The sequence below is a fragment of the Poromitra crassiceps genome (genome assembly GCF_964638095.1).
Source record: "Poromitra crassiceps genome assembly, chromosome: 7".
Lineage (NCBI taxonomy): Eukaryota > Metazoa > Chordata > Actinopteri > Beryciformes > Melamphaidae > Poromitra > Poromitra crassiceps.
This window is the reverse complement of record NC_139628.1, coordinates 33443639-33467492: the sequence shown is the minus strand read 5'-3', so window position 1 is coordinate 33467492 and position 23854 is coordinate 33443639. Positions and strand designations below refer to the sequence as shown.

Below are 23854 nucleotides of genomic sequence, written 5' to 3'. Positions count from 1 at the left end.
GAGGGGAGGGGGGGGGGGGGGGGGGGCAATATCTTGATGTAGGGCATCTGTGCAATGTTTTATTGTAGTAGGCCAGGGCATCAGGCAATATTGTTGGTCTGTATGTTTTGGTGTATAGATCTGTGTGCATTACTGAATGTTTGGTGTACGTGTACTGTATATGAACAGATAAATTGTGTGTATAGAGGCTGTGTGCTACGACCCCACCAAAATGATCCTAAGGCAGAGTGATCTAATATGCTGCTGCTGCTGCTGGAGGGCCTTGTTCCCTTATTTGTCCCAGCCTCCTCTCACCATCACTGCAGATCAATAAGACTGATTGGAAATCAGCTACAAGGCTGCTACTGCACCAAAGTAGATACCGTAGAGGTGCAGATACTGAAAAGATGCCCACTGCCCTGCTATAGGGGTGAAACCATGGTGTAGGGGAGAAGGGAAAGGGCTGCAGAGTAACGGAACTGGGACCAGTGTTTGGCCAGTGGGTCAGAGAATGAGAGTGGAGATCCCCCTGAAGCTGGGATCAGTTTTTCCAATTGAAACCAGATGACTCTCAATTAGACACCCAACCCCCCCCCCCACCGGCACTCACTTCCTGAACTAGAGGAACACACACTAAACCAACATGGATGGAGATTGATTTATTTTGGAAGTACAGATATATATTTTCTTATTATATGTTTATATGTGTACAAAATGATCTTCAAAATTCAAAAGGTGAATCATCGGTCAAACTTAAGGACTTTAAACATACATTTAATGCTGCATGATTATGAAAGCATAATGGCACATGATATGTGAAAGGATCTAGTATGATATATGGAAAAATTCCATGACACTGGGCGAGTCTCCACAGCAACCAGTCAGCCAGGAAAGGACAGGCTATACGGCCCAGACAGGAACCAAACACAGCACAGGGCATGGGGGCAGGTGTGGAGCGAGATCACACACACACAGGATACTGCAGACAGTGAGGAGGTAGAGCAGGAGCGCTTTGGCAAACACTAGGAGCATGTGTTTTTTCTCTTTTTGCCGTTTCTCTTCAAAGGATTATAATGTAAGTATATTCTTCTAAATATATTTTTTTCCCAACACAGCCACCACTTCCCTACCAGACGCTGTTTCTTTACTGTGGCTAAATGTGCAGGTTTTGTAGCCTACCTGTTATTTTACAAAAAAAAGAACAAAAAAAGCCATGAATACAGCTTCTATAACCACAATAGTATTGCACATATAAATCCTACGATCTATTATGATTTCTTCACAACACATACGATTACTAACAGGGTTGGAGGGGGTCGGGTTCAATACATTTATTTGTTTTTTATTATTATAATTGATTACCTTTACATATAGCGCTGAAGTACTCAAAGCATTTCACATATCGGGGGGGCAGGGGGGGGGGACTCTACTCGTCCACCACTGATGTGTAGCACCCACCTGGGTGATGCACGGCAGCCAGTTTTTGCCAGAACACTCAGCACACATCAGATATCATGGTGGAGAGTTGTGGATTGAAAGAGCAAATTAGATAGAGAGGCAGGTGAACGTCACTTCCTGCTTCAGCACTGTACCAGAGATCTTCATCCACCATTTATTCTCCCATAGACATTTTCGTAAAATGCTTATAAACATAGTTTTACTTGTTCAAACCAAACGGTTCAGATATATTTAGAAACAGGAGAGACCGCATAACATTTCACTCGGACCAAAACGTAAAGAATTACGTATTTAAAGAAGAAAAAAATCAGTGTTGTTTTTCTAAGTTTAGGTCCAAGTAGACTCCGCTCAGTCTTAATCCGTTTCACTACTGTAAGACTGAGAATATTACTATTTAAATCTTTTCATAACATTAGGTGGCGCTGTTGGAAGCCTTGCATCGGAGAACCAATCATGAGTGTTGTGGGCGGGCCTGCTTTCTGGGGGCAGTGATGCAGAACCGGTGTGAATACTCAGCGGTAAAATCTCAAAATGGCTTCGCAGTCACCGACGAAAACTCCTTCCAAGTTTGTTGATGTCTGTCGCGTTTGTGGAGAAACATATTTATCGTTCAGAAACAAACACAATCTTTTAACAGGACGAGATTCATCCGTCCGTCCAGACTACACGTCTGCTTTGGAGGACATTTTTGGAGCACCAGTTACATTGAGAGACGGTCTCCCTCGAGCGGTATGTGGCACTTGTCGGTCGCTTTTGCTTTTAACTACAGCAATCTTGTGGATTGTACAAACATCCGATAAAATTGATTCAAACGATACATTTCTCCGGACATCCATTTTCGCTGTGTACGCTAGCTCTCTCTGTCTCCGTGACGTGAAGCGGTTAGTCAGAAAACTGAGCCTATCTGACTCGCCTACTTCTCCGGTTCGTGTTTCACTACGGACGATAATGGTGAGCGCACGCCAATTCCGAAAGAGAAATATATTTAAATAAACCACAGCTATAAATTTTGTTTGGAGCATATCAGCTTCATGCTCTGTGTTAGGACTATGATAAATGGCATTGCCGCTACCAAATAAAATTCTAATAATAAATGTAGGCGTGTCTGCTGCCGGCCGTTCTCGCCGGGCTCGGAGAGACAGTTTCTGACAGTGAAATTCCCAGACGTTTGGTGGCGCAGCTCACCAAACATCTGGGAGCCGAGACTAAGGTCCGAGTGAAATGTTCTATGGTCCCTCCCGATTATACCGTAAGCCGAACCGTTTGGTTTGACAAAGTAAAACTATTTTTACACGCATTTTACGAAATGTCTATGGGAAAATAAATGGCAGATGAAAATCTCTGGTACAGTGCTGAAGCAGGAAGTGACGTTCACTTTGCCTCTCTATAAGGAGGGATGATTAGGTGGCCATGATGGAAGGAAGGCTTTTGTGTGAATTTGGCCAGGGCACCGGGGTTACACCCTCTAGGGCACCGGGGTTACACCCTCTAGGGCACCGGGGTTACACCCCTACTCTTGCGATGGGATCTTTATTGACCACAGAGAGGCAGGACCTTGTTTTCTTTGTCTGTGTCACTGAGAGCAATGCTCTCTTTTTCAGAAGCGTTAAGGGCCTCGCTCAAGGGCACCTCAGTGCTGGTAATGAGGCAGGGGCAAGGGGGTTTAACGTCTCATCCGAAGGACGGTGCTCGCTCACAGGACAGAGTCACTGTCTCTGCCCTTGGGCATTGGGGATCTTATTTATGAGACCAGAGGGAAGAGCACCTCCTACTGGTCCTCCAACAGCACTAACAGCACCAGGCGGTCTCCCATCCAAGGGAGCCAAACCTCCTTGCTTAGCTTCCCAGGCAAGCTAGCAATGTGCTACAGGAGCTATGGTGCTGACTTATAGTGTCTTTGATTCATAATATTTAGCAAGTCACGGCAAACTCTGAAGTGGAATTTCATAGAATTCAAAACAATTCCAACAATGTTTCCATAGAGCTGGGGTGGCATTCCAACTCCAGCAACTGAAGTGGATTTACCGTACCGTGCATCCTCAACTCAATTCATGAATGGGCCCAAGCCTGATTAGAGAGTAATGCTAATATCAAGACAAGACATATGGGATACATATGAAATGTTGATACTAAACACAATGTAGCATAATGCACAGTTCAAATGCAACACTCAAACCTTTCATCTGAGATGTGTGTTGATTTCCCCTGAATACTTGGTAGGCACTAAAACACACACTCAAGATGATGAGGTTGACTTGCTTTAGTCTTTGGCAGGGATATGCAATGCCTGGGCTGCCTGGAGGCACTTCTCTGTGATTAAGGGCAAAAACATACAAATACAGACTGAAATCACTTTCAAATTTAAGAGATCAGGCAACATTGTCAGTCACTGAATTTGGATGGAGGCACAAAAACAATCCACACAGAGGACATCTGGAATCAAACTTAGCTCCTTAGCTCTGGTTCATGTGGAACACAAAGGGTTCTGGCACTGGCAGTATGTGGCAGCTTCCCGCAGCCTTTGGATTCAGGAAGGAGCTTACGGAATCAGGAATCTGAAAGAGGAAGGATCTAAAAATGGAAAGGGAAAAACAGGAGTGCAGGGACGGAGAATGAGCCATGAAGATTTGGAGAAAGTCCTCGCGCCCATTCTCTTGTTTTCCTCGCCCGTTAGGAGAACACGGTGCTGCGCTATTACTCAAAGAACATGAAGTCCTGCAGAGGGGAAACCAAAGAGGGAGATGATCATCATTCTGGATTATTAAATGAACCACAAGCAAAAGTCCCCACAGGGGTAGAACTACGTATGGACTTACAATGAGGAAGCAGGTTCCCATGAGCACGGCCTTCATCTTGACGTCCATGTCCAGCGGGAACTGGATGCCGAAGTTGTCCGCGTCTGTGAAGGCCTCCTTCAGGAGTCCGCTCCACTGCTTGCTGATGCGTCCGACGGGATTGCCAGAAGTGGTCTTCAGCTGCAGAGGAAGCACAACAACAGGGTCCATAACACGTTTGTCGGCCACTACTGTCACTCAGTCGGAAGGGGTGAGGTACCCGCCCTACTCTGCCTCTGATTGGGTTGGGTTTAGGCATGAGGGATGATGATTGGCTAAGGTTAGAGTCAAGGTAAGCCAATCAGAGGCAGAGTAGGGCGGGTCCTGCCCCTGCCATCCTGCATAATGGAAAATTCCCAGGTGGGCGGGGGAGTGAGAATGCATGAAGGCGTGGATGCATGTGCGTACACGTGGCCGCAGCTATTGCGAATTCGCACTTGTTTGCATTGTCAGTTGTCTCTGCCTGAGACGATGACAGGCTATGACAACCACAATTCTTTTCTTCTAGAATGCACTGTGTCAGTGTGTCTACCAGTGTGTCTGACACAGTGCACTGCATTCATGTCTGCATTCATGTCAGTGCAGTCTTGTCTGTTGGAAGTTTCTTTTTTTAAATTCGTGCATACGGTTTTGAATTTGGGGAGGTGAATATATCTGACTGCAAGAGGAAGCGGTACACCTCAGTAAAGTTGTACTTCCAACGTTGAGGATGGAATTGTCACTGAACCTGCTCTCTAGCAAAGCGCCCGAGTCTACCCCGGGCGGCGACACAACAAAGCCTCCAGGCTGACCTCAAAGTTGACGTCCCCGCAGCAGTTGCAGGCAAAGCAGGGCCCCTCCAGCCTCATCAGCGTCACCCCGTTGGCTCCCTGGATGGAGAAGCGGGGCAGACACATGTGCCAGTCCTGCTTCACGTAGCCGATGGTGGTGCCGGGCGGCGCCTGGACCTCCAGCTGGGAGTGACAGACACAGGTGCGAGTTTTATAGACACAGGAGCAAAAAATACAAAGCAATGCTCAAAATGTGCCCTCAACCATTGAGACTGCGGTTATAAATAGAACATGACAGGGTTCCACAGCGTGTCACATGGGACAGGAGAAGAGTGATAAGTGAACCGGGGGCTGCTTGCTTGATTGTGGCATGACCAGGGTTGCAAAATTCCAGGAATATTCAAAGCTGGAAAGTTTCCATGGGAATTAACAGGAATTTATGGGAATTAACTAGAAATGTTGGGGTAATTTATACTAACTATATTTACCTTGTCATATACAGACATAAATATAAACATTTTCCCCATATATTCCTCTTAATTCCCATGGAAACTTTCCAACTTTGAATATTGGGAACATGCAATTTTTTTTATTTTTCCCCCCCAAAATTCCCGAGCTTAACTTCCCACGGAAAGTTCCCGGAAATCTGACGGAAATGTCCACCTCTTTGCAACACTAGGCATGACAAAAATAACATGTGTCTGTCACATGGCTGCTGTCTGGCCAGTAAACAGAGCACAGCACTGTAGTAAGGGTGCAGGCCCATGGGAACGTACAGTAGCCCCGCTTGCCTGCCAACAATGTGATGAATCAGAGAGAGAGAGAGAGAGAAGCCCTTTTCCCACATGCACTTTGTACCGCAAAATGACCGGTACGTGGTCTAATGCCTGCATGTGAGAAAGGCACCGTGCCGGTATAAGCGCGACCCCGTCGTCGCGGAGATTTCACCACTTTCTAGCCTGTCAGAAGAGCGGTATGCGCTTTAGCGGATACTAGTGAGAAACGGGTGCAGTCATTTTCCGCGACACTCTCATGGGCGAGGTGTACACACGTTGCTTAATGTTCCAGCGGGCATAATCTAATCATTCGCGCACATTAAAGCAAACTGGCGAAATGATCTTGTGATAATAAGAGCAGTAGCCTATGTCAGCTTCATGTGTGGGTGTGCTGTGCTGATTTTCCCCTCTCCTCTCTGCTCGCTCTCTGGCCACAGTCCGTCCTCCTCCTTAAGTCACGGTTCCATGTCGCTGTTCCGACCTCTCGCTGTTCCGACCTCCCCTCTCCCAGCCCCCAGTGCCTAAACCTAACCTCCCCCAGACCCTAACCCAAAACCTAACCTCTCCCACCCCCACGCCTAAACCTAACCTCCCCCAGACCCTAACCCAAAACCTAACCTCTCCCACCCCCCACGCCTAAACCTAAGGTCGGCATTGCGAGTGGTCGGCATAGCGGGTGGACACCTTAAGTCACAGCCCGACAGGGCAAATGCATGAAGCGAAAGTGGAAGTATTTAGCTTACGTTGCCGACAGCCAAGGCAAGCCCGGACACATCAAATGAAGCCAGTCTGTAAAAAGTGCTTCAACGCGATGCAGGTGAACGGATAAACAAGCAAACTTATTTCACCATTCGGAGTTTTGCCGACACGTCACTCCCCACCCGCTCTGCAGTGCCACCCCCCCCCCCCCCCACATACAGGCAATTTCGCTGATAGATTCCCACATGCCAGAGGAGAGGTGTGAAGGGAAATGTCCGATATTGACTTACAGGTAATTTTCCGGTACGCATGTGGGAAAACGGCTAGAGAGAGAGAGAGAGTGGGGGGGGGGGGGGGGGTCTCAGAGGTGGAGGGATGGCCGAGGATCAGGGAGTCAGGAGATAGTTTGGGCAGACAAAGGGCCATTCAGAGCAAGCCAGCGCACAAACAGAGTGGAACCAGTTCACCCTCCTCACACAAGCCAGCGCACAAACAGAGTGGAACCAGTTCACCCTCCTCACACAAGCCAGCGCACAAACAGAGTGGAACCAGTTCACCCTCCTCACACAAGCCAGTGCACAAACAGAGTGGAACCAGTTCACCCTCCTCACACAAGCCAGCGCACAAACAGAGTGGAACCAGTTCACCCTCCTCACACAAGCCAGCGCACAAACAGAGTGGAACCAGTTCACCCTCCTCACACAAGCCAGCACACAAACAGAGTGGAACCAGTTCACCCTCCTCACACAAGCCAGCGCACAAACAGAGTGGAACCAGTTCACCCTCCTCACACAAGCCAGCACACAAACAGAGTGGAACCAGTACCCCCTCCTCACACAAGCCAGCGCACAAACAGAGTGGAACCAGTTCACCCTCCTCACACAAGCCAGCACACAAACAGAGTGGAACCAGTACCCCCTCCTCACACAAGCCAGCGCACAAACAGAGTGGAACCAGTTCACCCTCCTCACGCAGCAACGCATCAGCAACACAAGGCAATGGCTTGTCAACATGAGGCACTGAAAGCCTGCACACACTGCGCTCCGAATAGACCCTTTTCACAGCAGCCATTTTATGTCTCAAAGGCAGGGTAAGCAGTAGCACAGATGTAACAATAACATTAATCTGGCACTGTCTGGAACACCTACATCGAATGGAAGTTGGAAACCATCATTAAGGATTTGGTTACACCCGTGTTTCTTTTTTAGACACAAAATGGCTGCTGGGAAAAGGGTCAATGGCACACGGCTGGAGACGACTGGGGTGAGGCATGAAGCCTTTTCATCTCCAAACAAGCCAAAACACAGCCTGAAATGAATGGAAGCATTACTAAATGGATTTGAACATGACAAATATAAATGTTGGCATAATAAACTTTGATTACCAGTATATATTTTGCCCCTTTTCATCAAATTGGCAGCTATAATTGGGAGTGATGGTGTTACAGTAGGCTACTGGTGGAAGTGCACGGTCACAATCTGGCCCTCTGGTAGCGAGGACATTTTTCTGTGGCCCTCTCTATCTATGGGCTATCCCTGGCCAAGGAGACAGGCCAGTGAAGTTAAAACTGTAAATCAACATAATTAGCAACTGCAAGTCCTGGCTTAATCTCCAGAGTCACAAGAAGATCAATATTCAAAAAGTTAAATATTGTAGCGACCCGGGGTTTTGACATGTAATGGGGTGTCTCGGTGTGTAGCTAGGAACTGATGTGTGGGGGTGTTCCTGGGGGGAACGGTGTGTAAGTGGCACTTCCTGTCTCGTGGTGAGGCCAGTCAAGCTATGTGAGAGAGCTGGGAAGAGGGGTGTATAGCTAGGAGCGCAGCTACCGCTAGGAGCTATGAGATTGAGCCGTGAATAAAAGCCTGTACCAACTACAAGTCTCCTGGTTCCTGGACGAATACCTGAATCGTTACATTGGCGTCAGAAGTTAAGCGGGAAGTATTGCCTCCGCGTCGGCCGAGAGGGGAGAGAGTGGCCGGGGAATGGCCGTCGGTGAACGAGAGGAAAGAGGAGCTGACGACGGTGATCAGCTCGGTGCCTGCGGGTATGGAAGCCCGTTTGTTGAAAGAAGTCAAACGGCTATTGGAAGCTACGCCTGCCTGGGCAGAGGAGCTGATGAGGACGCTGCGGGAAGTGATGCAGCGCGTGGACTTGCTGAGCACAGAGGTAACGCAGCGTGGGGAACGGCCGGAGGAGCCGCAGAGACTGTGTTGGACTTGTGGGGAACCTGGTCACCTAGCGAGGTGGTGTCGCGGCGGTCCCGGGGGACAGACCAGGTACGCGGAGCAACGGTACTGGGGACGGCCGGGAGCCTGCTGGTTATGCGGAGCGTTTGGACACCTAGCCAGGGAATGTCGAGAGGCTGTCGGGGACCGGAGGACAGCGGGAGAAGAGAGACGTGCAGGCGGCGGGCAGGTGAGACTCTGTTGGACTTGCCGTTCGCCTGAGCACTTAGCCAGAGAGTGCACTGAGACTTTGGGGAATGGAGGAGACACACAGCCGGGGGAGCAGCCGGAGCAACAGGCAGAGGAACAGCGGAGCAGTGGAGCAGCCTGAGCAACAGGCAGCGGAACAGCAGAGCAGCGGAGCAGTGCAGAGCCGGTTATTCAGGTCAGGAGAGTGACGCTTGTGTGTCCAGCTGAGCGGGTGTTGCTAACGCCGGAGGAGCTGGGCCAGCCTAGCCGCTCCACACCCCCCACGGTTGCTGTGCAGAAAGCCGAGGTGGAGATCGATGCCGGTGGTGTTCGCCCTGCTGCCCTCAACACGCCGCACCCTGGGGGAGCGGGACGGGAGGACGAGCGAGTGCAAGAGGTGAAGGAGAAAGAGGAGGACTGTGCAGATGTGGACCTGACGGACAACGATATGGACATCTGGGATGTCAAAGTGGATGAGTGGAAACGCAGGCAGGCGGAGGACGCAGATATCGGTCCGGTGTACGCGTGGGTAGCGGCCGGACGCCGGCCCCCTGTGGAGGAGATTCACCTGTGTTCTGGTGCCACGAGGGGACTGTGGAACATGTTTTTGGACCTGGGTCTGTGTGAAAATGGGCGTTTGGAGAGAAAGGGGTTCCAGTGGGTTGTGCCCAGTTGCCTGCGAGAATTGGCACTGAGGGGGGCGCACAAGGGCCCTGGATCCAGTCATTTTGGGGCTGAAGAGACACTCAGCCGCATCCGTAAACTGTTCTACTGGGGAAAACACAAGGAGGATGTGCGGAGATACTGCAGTGCGTGTGATGACTGTAGAGCACAGAAATAATGGAAAAGGAATAATGTAAATGTTGGGGTTATTGGTGAATTGAAATGTGGGTTGAAATGTGTGTAAAGAGAAAAGAGGGAATGCAAATGTGACGGGGTTGAATGTTAATTGAAGTGGGATAATGTGAAGTAGCTAAATGATGGTGGTGGTGGAATGCAAAAATAAGTGGTGTAATAAGAAAAGACTGTTGTTGGGAATTAGAATTTGATGTGGTGATTAGGGATGGGAATCGAGAACCGGTTCTTGTTAAGTCCCAGTGGATCGATTCCTTGGAATCGTTAGCCAACGTCCTGAACGATTCCACTATCGATTCCATGTCACACGCTGCGACACGCACGCAACGCAGCCTTGTTTTGTTTCCAGCCACCATGGCGTCTAGGCAGAAGCAAAACGATGACCACAGTGCCACTTGCAATGCTTGCAAAACCTCTATTTCGTCAAAGGGGGCAAATACTAGCAATATGCAGAAACATTTGTCCACACAGCACGCAATAATTTTGGAGGAATGTCACGTTTTTGATGTGCTACGGAGTGACAATAATAACAGCTAACAGCAGCGCGGCTAACAGCAGCGCGGCTATAACAGCAGCGCGTCATCTGTTAATATGGAGAGTAAACTCCTCCAGACCCTGTCTATTGTGTAAACCAGATTTCACCAATACTCCATTTCCATCCATTTAATTTAGAGGATGATGACATTCAGAGTCAGACTGGTTCAGGGGCTGGTAGTCGCTTTGGGTCAGAGGCTGCAGCGAGTACTTCTTGTGCTGCGCACTTCTAGCCCCTCCATTCACCCAGGCAGGGAAGAGTAAAATGACCGAGGCGAGGGTAAACGAATGTCCCCGAGCAGTGACCAAGTTTGTCTGACATGCCAGCTAAAGTAAAATGTCCAAAGTTGCATGTTGTCATTCTAACCACTAGTTCTGTTTCATTCATTCCCACTATATATTTTCTATAGGGAGATGACAAAGATGCTCAACCCAAAATACAAACCCCCAAACAAAGCCAGTTTAACAGACACACTGATCCCTGCTTGGTATGGGATTGAAAAGAGCAATCTGATCTCAGAGCTGAATAATAATACATAATTATAATAATAATAATCTAAAAGAAAATTAATGTTAATAAACCCGTTTGTACTCTTTTTTTTTTTTCCTTGCCCAATGAGAATCGATAAGAGAATCGATAAGGAATCGGATCGATAAGCAGAATCGAAAATGGAATCGGAATCGCTAAAATCTTATCAATTCCCATCCCTAGTGGTGATGGGAAAAAAGATGTTGATGTGTTGGTGTGTTTTGGTACAGGGGGATGTGTGGGTTGTGGGTGCCAGCGTGGGAGCTGGCTTTTGTCGGGCGGAGACTATGTAGCGACCCGGGGTTTTGTGGGGGGGATGTGTGGGGGTGTTCCTGGGGGGAACGGTGTGTAAGTGGCACTTCCTGTCTCGTGGTGAGGCCAGTCAAGCTATGTGAGAGAGCTGGGAAGACGTGTGTATAGCTAGGAGCGCAGCTACCGCTAGGAGCGCAGCTACCGCTAGGAGCTATGAGAATGAGCCGTGAATAAAAGCCTGTACCAACTACAAGTCTCCTGGTTCCTGGACGAATACCTGAATCGTTACAATATTAACAATATCAACAATCTAGTTATCTTTGAACCCCAGCATGACAACACTTAGGTCAAATATTAGAATCCAGATATCAAGAAGTGTTTGTTTGCTCACGACTCATTCATTCATTCAAGTCGTTTTTCAGGGCAGGTTTGGCTCAATAGACTTGTGAATTGCTCCATTACTGGTCTTGGGCATGCTAAATCAATATAAGATGATGTCACAGAAATGCTTTTCTCACTGACTGACTGACTGACTCACTCTCACACCCACACACACACACGCACAAACACACACGCACGCACACGCACACGCACACGGAACGTCACTTCCTGCTTCAGCACTGTACCAGAGATTTTCATTTACTTTCCCATAGACATTTTGTAAAATGCTTATAAAAATAGTTTTACTTCGTTTCGAACTCAAGCTCTCACTAGTGCCTTAAACGCTGCAACGCAGCCCTATGGAAGACTGTTATTTTGCTCCAAAATTACTTTTCATTAAAACCTGACCACCCACCCGTAGGTGGCGTGGTACCCCCTGGGACTGACACGGATCCACGTGACTACGTCACGTCCTGCCAGCCCAGGGATAATCACTTTCGCTTTCTTCCAGCCGCTGAGAAGACGTGTTTTCTGAAAGCTCCACGGTTAACTATGAGTAGCTCTCTTACATAGCTTTAGATACTAGGCTCGTTCCGTCTGATTTGCCCACCTCAAGAGGGTCGCGTGGACGGGATAAAGCAGGCTTCGGGGACCCGACCCTGTACCCTTCACCCTGCGGCGTCGGAACAAGTCATCTGAAAGCTAAGAGTATCTTCCTTAGTTAACTGCCGCCGTGCAGCTCATGTGAACGTTTCCCCCGGCGGGGGTAACGTTGTTAGGCTTGAGCGCTGACTCAGGTCTGCACTCATAACTCTAGCTAGGTTGCATACTTGCAGAATAGCTTGTACCGTTAGCACTAGAACAACAGGCTAAATAGCACAGTTGTCACAGATAGCTAGCTTGCATCCGTGCGGTTGCTTCTGTTTGCTAGGTACTTTAGGAACGCCGGCTTTAGAGCGCGCGCGTTAGATAGTTAGCTAGTTTGCTCAGTACAGCTAGCTTGGACTACCTTGTAGCACTCCAGCTATCTGGCTGCGTCCCCAGACAGGGTAACGCACCCGGTTATTGTGGCAGATAGCTAACGTGCACACGTGCAGTTAGTGTCTGTGTGCTAAGTACTTCGCGCCAGCTACCTCTGTGTAGGGCGCGCCTTAAGCGAGAGTAGTAGCTAGAAGCCATGCTCTTCAGTTAGCTAGATAGCTAGCTTGCTCCCGTGCAGCCAGTATCTAGTGGTGTGTAGCACTCCAGCTCTTACCGTTGCAGGCTTAGCTTGCACGTTAACCCCGTTATTCCTGTTAGCAGAGAGAGGGGGGAACAGCTAGGTGCTGTATTAGCTGTGAGGCTACGCTGGCCGGTTACGACCGGCACAATTAATTTGATGTGTGCATGCCTAAGGGCAGGAGCACGCCGCTCAGGCGTTGCTGGGACCTACATAAATGTAGTGTAGCTTTTATTGGCGTCGGCCCCGAAGGGGGCACTCTGAGATTTTAGCTGGGCGATTCGCTAGCTAGGTGAGCTCGCCCCGCACTTTGTGTGGGCCGCTTCTCTCAGTACTTACGCCATCTTAGCCAGCTTGCTTGTCTGCTAAGTGTTGCTTGCCTCGTGCAAATAGCATCTACTAGATTGTAACTCCCTCTGAGGAGTTTCTTCTGAGATTGACTAGCCTCGCGGGCCGCTGGCCTTTGCTTGCGGTCACGCTTGCTTCCCCGTGTTACTCAGGGTAGAGACTCGCTGCACCGGCTTGTGCGCAGGCTCGTGTTAGCGCACGCTTGTCTCTCAGTGCTTATGCTAGCTTAGCTAGTGGCTTCCACGTCTGTTCTCTCGGGTTAACAGGTTGTGGGTATTGGTGCCCCCCCTTCGGGATGGGCTATTGCCGCTTACGTTACCATTGCACGCGCACGTTCGCTAGCCTCCGGGTTGCTTACTGTCTAGCCTGTGCTTCTTGCTAGCCTGCTAGCTTGCTTAAGCAGTACTCCCGCTAATAGGGTGCGCCCTGCGGGAGCTTGCTATTAGTGGTTAGCTTCCTGCTTCCTCTTGCTACTGAGCAGGGAAGGTCAGGGAGGGGATGGGCCGTGTGTAAAACTACTTTGGCCGAGTATGAATCGGCACGTTAAGTGCGTGTTCTGCCTTGGGCACGAGCACGCTGCACAGGCGCCTTGAACCCTCGGTCTTGTCCGCAGCTAAGCTCTTGAGAGCTGACCAAGGTCCGCTCTCAAAGAAGTGTGAAAGCTAGCTTGCCTTGCATAGGTGCAGATAGCAATATTTAGTACTGTTTAGCACAGAACGATAGTATTTTGCAGATAGCTGGCGTGCACCCGTGCAGTTAGTATCTGTGTGCTAAGTACATTGGGCGCGAGCTACCTCCGCTACAATAGACATACTGCTCCTTGCTGGCGCTGCGCGTCCAGCAGGGCTTACAGCTCGCCAAGGTCTGGGCTCAGTGCCAGCCTTTGGCTTGTAGCTCTAAGGACAAGCCCACCGCCCTTGGTGCCCAAGGCCCGGGGTGGTTGGGAGCTCTCCATGGGTCGCACTCCCTTGTTGGGGCGCCCCCTGCAAGTGCAGGGAGCTTGGCTGGGGGCACAGCGCACCTTGGTCCATGGCCACGGCCTGGCCTCGGTTGGCAGCGCCCAGATCAAGCCCACCGGTTGGCTCACCAAGGCTGGGCTTAGTTCCAGCCTGCGGCTTGTAGCTTTAGACCCACCGTCCTCGGTGCCCAAGGCCCGAGTTTGGTCGGGAGCTCGCCCAGGGTCTCATACCCAGCATCAAGGCTCGCCTTGGTCCATGGCTACGGCCTGGCCTCGGCTAGAGGCTCCTAGGACAGCCCACCATCAATGGCACCAACGGCTCATTGCTGGTCGGGAGCTCGCCTGGGGGCCGCACTGTCGGACAAGTCCACGTGCGTCTCGAGAAAGAACGTTACCTCCGCAGTCCCCCCAGCCTGCGAAAGGTGCACGGCAGGGGGGGGGGGGGTTACTTCGATACAACAGCGCGTCAGTAGGCGGAGCTTGCGTAAGAAGTTCTCCCCCAGCATGCACAGCTTCTACAGAACTGTCCATGCGGCGGGGGGGCGTAGCCTCTCACGTCCCGCCCCCCCATCAGGGCACCGGATCAAAAGGTCCCGGTGCCCAGCAATATGCTCACGACGGGTTCCGCTCCTTTGGCCACAAGAGACCATCTTGTCCAACAGGCTCGATGCCTGGGAGCATCTATGTTCCCCGTCCCCATTACGCCGCACCCTCCAGAGGGGATACGCTCTACAGTTTGCCAGGCCCACACCCACGTTCGACGGGACCCCCGATCTGGCCGTGGAGGGGGAGGCCATGGACATACTCCACAAGGAGGTTATTCGTTCCTCGCCAAAGGGGCGATTCGCTCGGTTCCCAAGGCAGATGTGCGCTTGGGTTTTCTACCACAGGTACTTTATCGTGCCCAACAAGGACGGCTCCATGCGTCCAAAATTGGACCTTCGGCGTCTCAACAAGACGCTGAGGAAGTCCCGTTCCGAATGCTCTCTTCCCCGCCTGTTCAACGAGTTGAGACAGGGGGATTTCTTACTTCCGGGGATCTGGAAGGTGCGTTCTTCCATGTCCACATGGTCAGGAGACACAGGAAATACCTGAGGTTCTCCTTCCTGGGGAAGGCTTACGAGTTCTGTGTCTTGCCATTCGGCATGTCTTTGAGCCCGCGAACCCTCACGGTGTGCGTGGAGACAGCCTTGGCTCCCCTCCGCGCGAGGGGGATCCGCGTCTTCCTATATCTCGACGACGTTCTCTTAGCGGCCGACTCGAGGGTCCGTGCCACGGAACATACCAAGGTGGTGACCGATCACCGGCAAACCTTAGGGTTTTTGGTGAACTGGCAGAAGAGTTGCCTCGTCCCAGCGCAGGCGGCGGCCTTCCTGGGGCTCGAGCTAGACTTCCTGCGAGCCTTTCGCCAGAGCGACAGGCTCGCACGGTTCGGACAGCAAGCCAAGGACGTTAGGTCTGTGCCCTCGGTGTCAGTGCATCAGTGCACAGTGATGTTGGGCCTGATGGCCTCAGCACTGCATGTGCTCCCGCTAGGGAGGCTACACATGCTCTCGTGGTCCAAATATGGTTCGCAGGCTTCGCCTGGACTCGGCCGGGGACCGTCATCGCAGGGTTCCTCTGACAGGTCAGGCCTGGCAGGCGCTGGCTATATGGGCGGACCCCCGTTACCTCTCGAGAGGTACTCGGGGGGGCCCTGTCCCGCTCAGGATGGTGATTCGCCCTGGCCCAAACAGGTTTGGGCCAGGGTTGGTCGCGCCTGCGTCGATCTCTCGCATCGCGGCGCGCGACACACTGCCCACTGTGGTTCTCGATCCAGGAGGACAGCCCCCGTTAGGTCACGTGTGGCTGAGGGAGGGGCTCTATGCGTTTCCCCCGACCCCCCCCTGATCCGTCAGGTGTTGGACAGGGTGAGGGAACAGCGCCTCCGGCTCGTTTTAGTCTGTTTGGCCCAGGCAGACATGGTTTGCGGACCTGGTCTCCCTGGCGCAAGATCCGCCCTGGGCATTGCCGGTACGGGCCGATCTCCTATCCCAGGCGGAGGGGGAGGTGTTCCACCCCTCCCCAGGCAGGTGGAAGCTAGCGGTCTGGCTCCTGAACCGGACCAGTTGCTAGCCCACGGCTTGCCTGATAATGTGGGATGCGCTATGCAGCAAGTAAGGGCGTGGATCCAGTGAACTGCAGTGTGCGACCAGTTCTCTGTTTCCTTCAGAGCCTGCTTGACGCGGGTCAGTCCCCGCAGTCGCTTAAGGTGTACGTAGCCGCGATTTCTGCTTGCCATATGGGAATTGAAGGGAGCCCCGTAGGGGCGTACCCTTTGGTCTTGCGCTTCATGAAGGGGGCGCGTAAACTGCGCCCGCCGTCGCGGTGCGTTTTTTCCCCAAATCGGACCTGGTTACGGTGCGGGACGGGCTAACGGGTCATCCGTTTGAGCCCTTGGACTCCGCCGATTTAAGGGTTCTGTCTTTAAAGACCGCGCTGCTGCTGGCCTTGTCGTCAGGAAAGAGAGTTGGTGACCTGATTGCCCTCTCGGTGCAGCAGGCCTGTGTGGTTTTGGGAATGATGGGCGCAGGGTTACGTTGCGACCTAACCCGGCTTACCAACCTAAGATTATTAATGTCAGCGTTAGGTCTATGGTCATAGACTTATCAGCATTCTGTCCCCCGCCGTTCAGTTAGAGACGGGTGAGGAGAGACGTTTGCTCATGCTGTGCCCCGTAAGGGCGCTCTTGGCCTATGTGGCCAGGACGCGTTCTTTACGCATTACAGATCAGCTGTTGGTTTGCTTTGGGCAAAGGGCCCAGGGCGGACCCCTTTCCAAGGATCGCTTATCACACTGGATAGTGGAGGCGATCGCGTTGGCATACTCTGCCGTGGGCAAGGTTCCCCCAGAGGGTATCAGGGCGCATTCTACGCGAGGTGTTGCGACATCCTCTGCGTTGTTGCGTGGTGTGTCGGTGGAGGACATGTGTGCCGCGGCCTCATGGTCCTCTCATCACAATTTTTGTCAGGTACTACAGTCTCGACGTGTCCGGTTCGCAGTTCGCGCACGCGGTGCTGTCGGTGGCAAGAAAGTAGTATCGTTGCCACTCTAATATGTCAGACGGTTAGGCATAAACGTTGCCATATGGCCGTGGTTCACCGGTGCCTTTCGGGTCGCCCTGTGGGGTGCTCCCGGCAGCAAGGTCGGTTGAATGGAGGGGGGTGTTATAGTGAAAGTAGGAGGAGTAACAGGAGATAGGGGGATGACTGTGAGAGAAAAAGTCACGGAATGCATCAGAAAACTCCACAGTGCCTGGACTGGAGTACATTGGGCAACGTTCAGGTACTTGCTTTTCAAACTAAACAAACCTAAAGAAAACTGTCATCACAAACAACGCATTATTTAGGATTTATCCTAGATTTATTAATCAGATCATTCACAATAATAAAACCATCAGGGGGAGGTGGGTAGAAACAGTGGTTTATGGCTTATTGATGTTTAGTGCTGCTTTACATTCTGATTACAGCCTATTCACCTTATGTTTCAACACAGGGGTCAGCCAGTTACTTCCTGTGTTGTGTGTACACTTCCTGTGACAGTACAGTACTAGTGAGCAGGTAAAACAGACGGTGTTTTGAACAGGAAGTCATAACACAACTGGGTCAAGTAGGCGGGGCTACATAAGGTAAATACCGCAGTCAAAACAGCACGCCGCATTTATAAACATTAGCTGTGACCGCATATGCAAATTTCCAAAATGATGGATGGCAGAAGCGGCCCACCCTACTCTGCCTCTGTCACCATGCATTTCCAAATCCCGCCCACCACTTTTAGCCAATTGACATGAACAGAAACACACACCTTTACACACACACACACACACACACACACACACACACACACACACACACACTTGACCTCCATGCCAAATTTCAGCCTCCTAGGGCAAAAACGGTGCCTTTTTGTGGACCGACCAACAGAGCGACAGAGTGACTTAGAGCTGCTGGTCGCCACTACAAATAAAAGGCTTTTGTAATTGCAAAGGGCGGTAATATCTCTGCTTACATTCAATATTATTATTTAACTCCTATTTAACTCAGACTGTACATTTCATGTAAATTCAAAGTAAACTCATATTTAACTCAGGACTGTAAATTCATGTAAATTCACTGCCTATTTCATGCCTATTTAACTCAGACTGTAAATTTCATGTAAATTACAACGCAAATTCATATTTAATATCCACAGAACACTCCTCCACTCATGTACATATTGTATTGTTTGATTTGATTGCACTTGCAACGTTGTGTTTGTCTTTTAGTTATCTTTCCTACTTCTTCTCTCTGTATATTGACCTGACCGCTACGCTGCATACTACTAAGACAAATTCCTCGTATGTAACTTGCAAACTGTGGCAATAAAAGTGATTCTGATCCTGATTGGCTGTGACCCCCTCTGCCTACGGTTTTCAAGCCGGAGTGGGAAGGCTGTTGGTCTCAGTATCACCAATCAACCATGTTGTTTCCGCAGGACAGCAGGGGGAAAGGCTGAAGGCTGTATCCGCTCTGTCTGCAGTCTTCCACAGGGAGGCGCAGCAGAGCGTGAGCGCTGGTTACGCTGCGTAAAGCTGGCCTAATAGTGGGGCTCTAAACAGCACCTATAGGTCGCTTCCGGAAAGAAGCGCCAAAATTGGCACAAATACTCCTTGTGGACTGTTATTTTGATAAAAGTAATTGGCCACGCAGAAATTTTATTTTTTTCCAAGATGGCCGCCATTTCCAGCCTGAAAACACTATTTTGGGGACAAACTTTGGGTAGAATTTTCCAATATGAATGATCTTGTTATCAAACCATACATTTATGACCACAGAGAAGCCAGATTTATTCCATGAAAATTTCAAAATGGCTGCCATTTTAAAGATGGCTGCCATTTCAGCCATTTTTACCATAGGATTTCACTGTCCAGGGCGATGTTGATGATTCTGGTGTCAAATGACAGGTTTTTAACTATGGAAATTTCAAAATTATACATCAGACATCATTTGTATATCTCCTTTTGCCATTTACTCTGCATATATTTTCAAAGTAATGTGAAAATATGCATAACAACAGTATTTTAGAGATTTAGTATTTTAGAGTAAATGGTAAAAGGAGATATACAAATGATTTCTGATGTATAATTTTGAAATTTCCATAGTTAAAAACCTGTCATTTGACAGCAGAATCATCAAAATCGCCCTGGACAGTGAAATCCTATGGTAAAAATAGCAGAAATGGCAGCCATCTTTAAAATAGCAGCCATTTTGAAATTTTCATGGAATAAATCTGGCTTCTCTGTGGTCATAAATGTATGGTTTGATAACAAGATCATTCATATTGGACAATTCTACCCAAAGTTGCCCCCAAAATAGTGTTTTCAGGCTGGAAATGGTGGCCATCTTGGAAAAATCAAAATGTCTGTGTGGCTAATGACTTTTATCAAAATAACAGTCCACAAGGAGTATTTGTGCCAATTTTGGCGCTTCTTTCCGGAAGCGACCTAAAGGTGCTGTTTTGAGCCCCACTAATGGTAAAAATAGCTGAAATGGCAGCCATCTTTGAAATGGCAGCCATTTAGAAATTTACATGGGACAAATCTGGCTTCTCTGTGGTCATAAATGTATGGTTTGATAACAAGATCATTCGTATTGGACAATTCTACCCAAAGTTGTCCCCAAAATAGTGTTTTTGGGACGGGAAATGGCGGCCATCTTGGAAAGATCGAGATTTTTGCGTGGCCAATTACTTTTATCAAAATAACAATCCACAAGGAGTATTTGTGCAAATTTTGGCGCTTCTTTCCGGAAGCGACCAATTTTACATTGAAAGTGCATTTTTTGAGCCCCACTATAACTACCTGCTAGGCCTAATACCTATACAGTCTCGTGCCAGCGTCAATTGGAGGCTGGTGTCGGCACTTTGGAGCGGCTAAAATAGGCGAATGAGCGATTTGACACAAAATGCGTTCACAGATTTTGTTCGTGACAGAGGAGGTGGTGGCAATCGAATAGGTGACAGTCTTAATCTGGGAGGTCCCGGATCTTGGCACAAAGATCCTGTTCCCTGGGTGCAGGAACAGGAAGCAAACAAAATCTGTTTGTTGAATCTCAACTAATAGCCTAAGCTGTTAAAACAACATCTACAGACAAAACAGTTGAATTGTTGAATAACTAATAAACTGTTTAAATGTTACAACTACTCTGTAGGCTCTCTGTAGGCAGACTATCCAAACTAAGTGTTACCACTTACCCTAACCATAACCACTACTTGCCTAACCCGCAAAATAAGCTTTTACCAAATTGGGGACAGAGCTTTTGTCCCCCAATTGGACAAGCCGTCCCCAATAGACTACTTGCACAACTCCACTACTTCCTGAAATGAGTAGGGCATAGGTTGAGGCCACGTCTCGTCATAGACGCTGGTTTAGCTGACTCAGCCTGGCTGGGGGCGTGGGCAGGGTGGGGTAAAAACCCCCGTTCTATCCATTCAGCAAAGTTAGAATTTAGCTGATAGCCCAGCCCAGGCAGACACGATCGGGGATTTAACCACCGCAGTAAACGCACATCTGAGCAGACGTCTTGTGTTCTGCTCTAGATCCCCCAAACCTGTAGTTTAGAGCCGCAGCACCATCTTTTGGTGAGTCAGCCCATGAGATATATGGGCGGTTTTACCCCACTCGCGCACCAGCCGTTTAACATTTTGTGGGCGACATGCGGACTGTCTCTATAGTGGTTTCCTGTCCTACACTATTGGATGAACTGATTAATGTCAGGTGTGCCTGACTGCTGCAGTCACAACAACAGTGATCAGGCACACTTGACATTATTCAGTTCATCCAATAGTGTAGGACAGGAAACCGAGATGCCCTACTCATTTCAGGAGTTGTGCAAGTAGTCTATTAACTGGTCTGAAATGTGTCCCAGAAAGTAACCTATGACAGACCCCACACACACACATACCACACACACACACACACACACACACACACACACACACACACACACACACACACACACACACACACACACACACACACACACACACACACACACACACACACACACACACACACACACACACACCTCTTGCAGGCAGCAAGGGCACCAGCAGGTGGCACAGCGGAAGGGCCGTACGATGCGGATGACCTCTCTGTCCATAGTGTCCTTGATCTTTATGTCGAAGCTGCGCAGGGAGCCGCAGCAGTTCCTGTTGCAGCATTCGTTCTTCTCCTTGGCCCTGTAGATCTTCTGGCCCAGGTTGTTCTTGATGTCGTACTCGTTGTTACCGACGAACGCTGTGGGGGGGTGGGGGGGGGGGGGTGGGGGGGGGGTGGCAGAGGAAGGGGAAAAGGGCAGACATGTTGGGAAGAAGGAAGTGCACAGATATACAAAGAGGTCAGATGGCCGAGGTCACGCTATCTTTATGACTTATTAATGAGAGGGTTGAGGTTCAGGAACAAAATGATTGTCTTCCTGTTTACTAAGGTCTGAGCAAACGTCGGTAGACTAGCAAGCTTTACCTTCTAGAAGGTCCACTTTTTGGTGGATCATGATGTGGTCAATCTGAAACACAAGAGGAAGCTATGTGAGAGAGATTATCTGCAAAACACCATAACCATATTGTATCTATAAAACAACAGCCATGAGGAAATGTAAATATCCATCTGAATATGTCGGTTAGTTTGTTTAGTTTTAGTGATATTTTTCTTAAAACAAGTGGGGGGAAAATCTGCTATTATTATTAGGGACAAATCAAGTGAGACGATCTCGATACTCGTGTTGTTGTTGCAGAATTGACCCGAAAAGAGTCGGTTCTTCAGGTTTCTCTCTCAAGTGAGATGATCTCACTCCACAGGTTGATCTTTCACTCATTAAAAAAAAGACTGGATTTTAAGACTCAATAAATATCTTGCACTGCCCCTGGCTCATTTCCCCCGGCCCACCTTTATGAGATGCTCCAGCCCAGGTGGGCACCCAACAGCAACAGCTGGAGCTCCGGCGGCGGGGGCGGGGGCGGGGGCGGGGGCGGGGGCGGGGGCGGGGGCGGGGGCGGGCTGGTACATGACGGGTGATCCCAGCTGAGTCTGACCCTGGTAGACCGGGTTGAAGCTTGCTGGCGGGGCTTGTTGGACCACGGGCCCTAGCTGGTACATGACGGGTGATCCCGGCTGAGTCTGACCCTGGTAGCCCGCGTTGAAGCTTGCTGGCGGGGCTTGTTGGACCACGGGCCCTTGCTGGTACATGACGGGTTGTCCCGGCTGAGTCTGACCCTGGTAGACCGGGTTGATGCTTGCTGGCGGGGCTTGTTGGCCCACGGGCCCTAGCTGGTACATGACGGGTTGTCCCGGCTGAGTCTGACCCTGGTAGCCCGGGTAACCTGGAGGAAAGACAAACATCATCCACATAGTCAACATCTTTAGAAAAAAATAACTTTATTTAAATAATAGAGTACAGCAGGGATGATGTATTGTTGTAGGACAACCCAGAAGTTTGCATCCTGCTGGGGTCCCTCATCTCAAAGGTTTTTTGGTTAGCTGCCTGAAATAAGGTCTATGGTTAACCAACCAAGTTTATGATATTAGACCTTTGCAGTGTTGGGCAAGTTACTTTAAAAATGTAATATACTACATATTACGAGTTACTTTCATTTGAAAGTAATTAATAAGTTACTTTACAATATGACTTATTACACAACTTTTGCATTACTTTCACCAAAATAACTGCAGTAACAGAGTGACATCGCGATCCCAAAAAATAATTTAAACCGTCTTGTGTAAACCGTCCAAAATTCTAAATGTTATCCTTTTCCTTTGTTATTGTCATCCATAGTTGTTATTTGCATAAAAACACACAATTTGATTAGGAAATGATTGTATCGTTATTATTATTTATGTGCTTCGATTTAAAAAATTTTTTACTCAATTTGTAACTTGTGTTACTTGACAAAGTAACTGGTATAATATTACTGAAATCCTATTGGTAATAAGTTATATTACTGAGTTACTTACTGCTAAAAGTAATATATTACTTTTGTAATGAGTTACCCCCAACAATGGACCTTTGTGTTCAACAGGATAATCTCCGCAATTGAACACAAAGTTTATGATTTTTGAAGCATAAATGCGATCGCCAGAAATCGTGATTGCCAGAAAACACTTAAAAATGTGTTCATTTGTGGAAGATTATCTTGATGAACACAAAGGTCTAGTATCATAAACTTTTGCTAACCACAGACACACCTTATTTCAGGCATCTAACTAAAAACCCATTAAAAAAACACACATTGAGTTTGAGAAGAGGGAACCCATGCTAACGCATTTCTGGGTTTTAGGACTCATTCTTGCGCACTCTATTTAATTAAAGTCCAAATATAGACTTCTCATCATGATGGAACTACTAGTGTCAGACACCCGGACCAAAGCCAGACCACATTCAAATCCATCCAGGAGGCGACAGACGTTCATTGTATCCATAACACATACCGACACCTGTAACATTTCTATCTCCCAATGTCAGGCACTAATATCTTTATGCACAAACACCTGCCAATAGCCTCAGGCCTTCATTGCACCACATCACAGTGTGATACACAAGTCAGGATGACTGAGTGTCTCCCTGACAGCAGGCAGAGGTGTGTGTGGGCATCCAGGGACAGCCAAGACACACACACACACACACACACACACACGCACACGCACACGCACACACACACACACACGCACGCACATACGCACACACACACACACACGCACACACGCACACACGCACACATGCACGCACGCACAGACGCACACACGCACACGCACGCACACACGCACACAGGCA

The 23854-nt window shown here is 49.3% G+C and overlaps 1 protein-coding gene across 1 annotated transcript; it reads right to left on the bottom strand.

Moving 5' to 3' along the window:
* Positions 1-693: 693 nt before the first annotated feature.
* LOC310779555 (phospholipid scramblase 1-like) lies at positions 694-22182 on the bottom strand (the record flags this gene model as incomplete). Its single annotated transcript, XM_083640079.1, has 6 exons — positions 694-4152; positions 4254-4412; positions 5063-5224; positions 21113-21324; positions 21550-21592; positions 21973-22182. The coding sequence occupies 6 exons, from the start codon at positions 22180-22182 to the stop codon at positions 4132-4134; spliced, it is 807 nt and encodes a 268-aa protein (XP_083496205.1). The 3' UTR covers positions 694-4131.
* Between the last annotated feature and the right edge of the window lie 1672 nt (positions 22183-23854).